Genomic DNA, 6,000 nt, shown 5'->3' on the forward strand with positions numbered 1-6,000 from the left:
GCTCCAGCCAGTGGAGCTGTGTGTCGTTCTCACAGTCCCGTCATGTTGCATCTTCAACCAGCACATTTGCTGTGACCCCGGTCGACAAGATGGCTTGCCTCGCAGGATACACTCAGACACATTAGACTCAGACAGTTGCTGGCTCGAGGCCCCAGAGTTAACAATCACATTTATTTCTAACCCTGCAGCTGAGTGTTTATTGATGTCTATCTCGCATGCTAATTGGGAGTCTAAGTAGATGACATATTCATTTGTTATAGAGCTTCCTTGTAAGCCACCCTGCAGCCTTGTCTATTGTCTCCGAGTGTCCCCCCCGGCAAGAAAACTGAAAACTGTGGGGGAAGCCAGAACCCTGACCTCCTGGTTCATAGTTCAACGCTCAACCACTGAGCCACGCCAGCCAGGCATGTTCCCATTTTTTTAAAGGAATTTCTCATACATATGGAGCAGAACTAAGGTTGACCAGGTTTGATGACATATTATAAGTAGTAGTATTTCTATGATGTCTCAGTCACAGAAATAAAGGAAATATTCGGTTTATAAGAGTAGTTGCTGTACAAGTGTCACATTATAACGAAATTAATTTAGATTTAAAAATAAAGCCCTTCTTTGTCCCTGGCCCATGTGGCTCAGTTGGTTGGACTTCGTCCTGTGCACCAAAAGGTTGTGGGCTCGATCCCCGGTAGGGGACCTGGAAGAGGCAGCCTATCTGATTTTCCGCTGTCACATTGATGTTTCCCTCTCTCTTTCTCTCTCTCTCTCTCTCCCCCTCCCCCCTTCCTCTCTCTCTAAAAATCAATAACAATTTTTTTTAATTTTTTTTAAATAAAAAGCCCTTCTTTTGAGGATAGCTGATTTTTATTAGGGCTGAAGAATGCCAGTTTTTAAAATTTAAAAATCATTTGCATATGGCTGTGCAGAGGCTGGAAACGGAATATTATCCCACCCTGGCCCCCTCCAGCCGCACGCACTGCAGTTCCCTGTAGCTCCTCTCACCCACTCCTCCCAACTCTGCACTGACAGCGCCTTCTTCCTCCCGGACTCCAGCTGAATTACAGCCACTTACTAAGGACTCCAGTCTGAGCATAAATTAAGTGCCCGCACCACTCAGCCATCTGTCTTCTCTTTGTTTATTCTTCCTCTTACACTAAAACCTAATAAACTGGAAACCCAGACAAGCGATGCCAGTGGCCCTTTGATTCCCCAGATGCAAGGTTCACGTTCCTTCCGTTCAGAATGTAACTCTGCGACCTTTAACCTTGGTGGGTTCCACGGAAAATTCCCTGACCCGCCCCGTTCAGGCAGCGGCAGCCCGGGGTCCCCTGAACCCCCGAGACTTGCTCCTCGGATGCAATGGCCCGGCCTCTGGTCTGTAGGCCCGACGAGCACACGGGGCTGCGAGGAAGCCAAGCCGATGCCTGAGCCTCTCTCTCTCTCTCTCTCTCTCTCTCTCTCTCTCCTCGCCCCGCAGGGGCTGCTCGGAGCTCTGCCGCATCCCCATGGTGGAGTACAAGCTGGACAGCGAGGGCACCCCCTGCGAGTACAAGACCCCCTTTCGGAGGAACACCACATGGCACCGGGTGCCCACCCCGGCCCTGCAGCCCCTGCCCAGAGCCTCGCCCGCCCCTGGCACGCCCGACCGGCTGCCGTGCCAGCAGCTGCTCCCGCAGGCGCAGGCCGCCATCCCGCGCAGCACCTCCTTCGACCGCAAGCTGCCCGACGGCACCAGGTACCGTGGCGCCACCTCCGAAGGCCGCAGTGTCCCGTCGGGCACAGCCCGGCTGTGGGGGGCCTTCCCATGGGGCTGCGGGGTGCTGAGTTGGCTTGTCCGGACAGGTGGGCAAGACAGGCAGGGGCAGGCCTGGGGTGCAGGGATGCGGGAGCCCCCTGGCCCTGGCCCTGCGATGGAGCAGGTGACACGCTGGTCCTTGCGAGGGACTGAGTGTAAGACAGTCACGGGATGTAACGTGCAGCGTAGGGGACAGAGTCCGCAGTATTGTAGGGACTGTGCACGGTGCCAGGTGCATCCTGGGAACCTCAGGGGATCCCCTTGTAAAGTGGATATGGCCCATCACTGCTGTACACCTGAAACTAATATAATACCGTATGCCAACTGTAGTTGGAAAATAAATAGGAAAAAAATGAGGGTCCCAATCACAGATTCCACCACCAGGGCCCCGCTCACCCCTCCCTTTGCGGTCCTCCAGGTTAGCTCAGACCCTCTAGGTCAGCGGTTCTCAACCTGTGGGTCGAGGCCCCTTTGGGGGTCGAACGACCCTTTCACAGGGGTCGCCTAAGACCATCGGAAAACACATATTTTCGATGGTCTTAGGAACCGAGACACCGCTCCTCTATCCGTCTCCAGGCGGGTCCGCCCATATGCAGATACACCCACATACGAGTACATACGAGTACCCGGCGTATTAAAGGGTCGCGGCATTAGGAAGGTTGAGAACCGCTGCTCTAGGTCCATGAGAGCAGCGCTGAGTAGAAACAAAGCTGCCCCATCAGGGATGAACCCCATCTTCCCCGTGGCGGTGTGTTGGGGGGGCCCACATCGTGAGCTTTTCCTGGCTTTCCTCCTTTTAAGCAAAGTGAGGTGAATTTAAAATTACTTTTGTGGAGTTTAGAGTTTTCTCTCTGCACAGAACCAAATACAGAACCAAAATGTGTCTTGTGTGAGGTCTCACACACCCATCATGGTGATGTGTTCATAACGCCGGCCTCTGGGGTCGCATGGCTGTGCTTCCGTGTGTCACAGGAACACGGTCTGCACGGGACGTTACGTGCTCCGGCCACGTCTCTCCTGTGACGCAGCGCCAGCCGTGAGCACCCGAGGTCTCGCTCTGTGTCCACCACTGACCCTGCCCCACCTGCCACGTGTACTCCTTCCCTGTGACAGTGGGCTCGTTGGGAAAGCGAGCCAGGCCAGGTGCTGGCTGCACAGAGACCTCGGTGCCCGGCTAATGGTTCTGGTCCCCGTTTCAGAAGTTCGCCCAGCAACCAGTCATCCTCCAGCGACCCCGGACCGGGTGGGAGTGGGCCCTGGAGACCGCAAGTGGGCTACGACGGGTATGCCCATCTGGGGAGGGCCCAGAAGGGCCCGGGAGCCGGGGGAGCCTGGGGGAGCCTGTTTCAGGGACTTCGACATACGCAGCCCTCAGGGGGTGTGAAGATGTCAGGTGGGCCCTGCTGAGCCTGTCCAGCCAGAGGCTCCTGGTTTCTATCTAGGCAGCTAGTGCTCATTTGTCTGTACCCCGAGCTTGCCTGCTTTTTCTTTCTTTAATGTATTTTTGATTCCAGAGAGGAAGGGAGAGGGGGAGAGAGAGAGAGAGAGAAACACCAATGATGAGAGAGAATCATGGATCGGCTGCCTCCTGCATGCCTTACACTGGGGATCAAGCCTGCAACCCAGGCATGTGCCCTGACCGGGAATCGAACCCTGACCTCCTGGTTCCTAGGTCGACGCTCACCCCTGAGTCCCGCTGGCCGGGCTGCTCTTTCTTTTAATAAGGTCTTTGTGAGCAGGGGGACATGAGGGAATTGGGGGCTCTCTGGGCAGGGCCCTTGGAAATGTCCCCTCACATTGCAGAGCAGGCAGGGCCCGCCTTCGACACCCTTTGCCTGCCTCCTGGTAGAGAGCAGCGGACGGCTGCCTCCCGAGTGGGCTGAGGACCACTCTTGCAGCGCGGGCTCACCTGGTGCCCAGGTGCCCGCAGGTCGGGTGAGCTCCAGGGCGCCTGGGAACATGGTGATGGCGGCTCAGCTCTGTGCGCTCTCCAGGTGCCAGTCCCCCCTGCTGCTCGAGCACCAGGGCCCGGGCCCTATGGAGTGTGAAGGAGCCAGGGACCGGGAGGACGCCATGGATGGAGGCAGGCACCCAGGTAATAAGGAGCTCCGGTCCCCCCTGCCCCCTTCGCTTATTTCGCACATGGCTGGTGGGTGTCAGCTCGATCTCTGAGGTCATCGGGCCGGGTCAGGCTGGTGGTGCCTATAGAAATGGACCATTACCTTTATTTTTTTTATATACAATTTAAAATATATATTTTTTTATTGATCTCAGAGAGGAAGGGAGAGGGAGAGAGAGATCGAAACATCAATGATGAGAGAGAATCATGGATCAGCTGCCTCCTGCACGCCCCACACTGGGGATCGAGCCCACAACCTGGGCATGTGCCCTGACCGGGAATCGAACCCTGACCTCCTGGTTCATAGGTCGATGCTCAACCACTGAGCCACGCCGGCCAGGCTGGACCATTGCCTTTATGGTGCGTGTTCTGCCACCCCTGGGGCATGTCCGCTGGTAAGACCAGAAAGTCCTAGAGCCACCATCCTGTTTACTTTTACCAGAACGTGCTGGGCTCCCGTGTTCTTGGCTCTTCTGTTAACGCCAGAAATTGGGTGCTCAGCTCTTCTCTCTCCGTGTGACAGAAACCAAATGGCACGGCCCACCCTCCAAAGTCCTGGGCTCCTACAAGGACCGAGGCCTGCAGAAGGACGGGAGCTGCAAAGAGTCCCCCAGCAAGCTGTCCCACGTGAGTCCTCCCCTGCGTGAGTCCTCCCCCTGCGTGAGTCCTCCCCCACCTGAGTCCTCCTCCGCACACGGGTCGCGTGCAGCCTCGCAGACGCCTCTGCGCACGTCACATTAGCTTGTTGCTAGGGCTTCTCCACGGTGTGCCCTTGACCCCGCAGGCCTCTCAGAGCCGAAGTGAAAAAATAAATAAAAGTCAAGGTTTTTTTCTCTCCTTGATTCATGAAGAACCTCGAAGAAAGGTCACAGTCGTTACGGGCAAGGCCACGAGGGCACCGTCAGCCTCTGACCCTGCGACCCAGCGCTGATAGTCACTAAATCGTGTTCCTCTCGTGACCTGTGAGGTGTCTCCACTGTGGGCACCGGACTGACGGGGTCTGTGCAGCGTGTGTGGTCGGGCGCCCTGCCGCCGCCGGTCACCGGTCGGTCAGTGGGACCGGCCCCGATGGGTCAGGATGACATTGGGTTTCATTCACTGTCCGCCCGGCCCTGAGGCGGAGCTTACAGGTGACTAGCTCCGGGAACACTTCCAGTTAAATTCGAAAACGTGAATTGTTGGTTGTTGCCAAGAAAGGCCGCCTTAAAGTAGCTTTTTTTTAAATCCTCACTGGGGGATATTTTCCCATTGATTTTTAGAGAGAGTGGAAGAGAGAGGGAACGACAGAGAGAAACATCGATGTGAGAGAAACACATCAATGGGTTGCCTCTTGTACCCCGACCAGAGCCCGGGCCGGGAAGGAGCCTACAACCGAGGTACATGCCCTTGACCGGAATCGAACCTGGGACCCTTTGCTCTGCAGGCCGACACTCTGTCCACTGAGCCAAACAGGCTAGGGCTGAAGTAGCTTATTTTTTAAAGCTGGAAGGTGTAGAAATTTGATCAGCTCCTGGCTTGAGTTGTCTTTCCTCCTCCCTCCCTGTCATTGGCGAGCTCTGCTGCTGAGTGTTAGCACATGGGACCGTCCTCCCTCGGCCGAGCCTGACCTTGGCTGACCTTGTCTGGGCAGCTCTGCGGTAGCCGCTCGATCCCACCTCCAGGTCTGAGCGGTCTCAGCAGAGGGAGGCGGGTGGCGTAGTCATGAGGGCACCGCTGTGTGACAGAAACATCGGATGCGCTGAGGGATCGATGGCTGTGAGTGACAGACCACGATGCAGGGTCAGCCCTTGCCCGGTGCCCAGGTCTTGCTTGTGTTCCCAGCTGTGCAAGGGGCCTGCGTGGCCACACCAGACAGACAGGGACATTACTCTGTTCTGTCTCCCAGGGACCCCACAGCTTCCCCCACAGAGCACTGCCCCGTTAGCTCGCTCGGGCCTCCACGTGCCTGTGACTAACAGCATCCCTTACACTCTAGACCAGCGGTCACCAACCGGTGGTCCACAGACCACTGGTGGTCCGCGAGGTCCGAAAGGTTAGTGACCACTGCTCTAGACGGTCTCCGGGGGCCCCCAGTTAACCCTGTGATCCCCGA

The 6,000-nt window shown here is 56.5% G+C and overlaps 1 protein-coding gene across 1 annotated transcript in view; it reads left to right on the forward strand.

The window, feature by feature from the left end:
• SIPA1L2 (signal-induced proliferation-associated 1 like 2) overlaps window positions 1–6,000 on the forward strand; it is a 64,656-nt gene that overhangs the window by 40,866 nt on the left and 17,790 nt on the right. The window contains 4 exon segments of the mRNA XM_014535922.1: window positions 1,472–1,729; window positions 2,989–3,072; window positions 3,784–3,884; window positions 4,432–4,535. Coding sequence (XP_014391408.1) covers window positions 1,472–1,729; window positions 2,989–3,072; window positions 3,784–3,884; window positions 4,432–4,535 — 547 coding nt within the window.

The sequence above is a fragment of the Myotis brandtii genome, unplaced genomic scaffold (assembly GCF_000412655.1).
Source record: "Myotis brandtii unplaced genomic scaffold, ASM41265v1 scaffold1026, whole genome shotgun sequence".
NCBI lineage: Eukaryota > Metazoa > Chordata > Mammalia > Chiroptera > Vespertilionidae > Myotis > Myotis brandtii.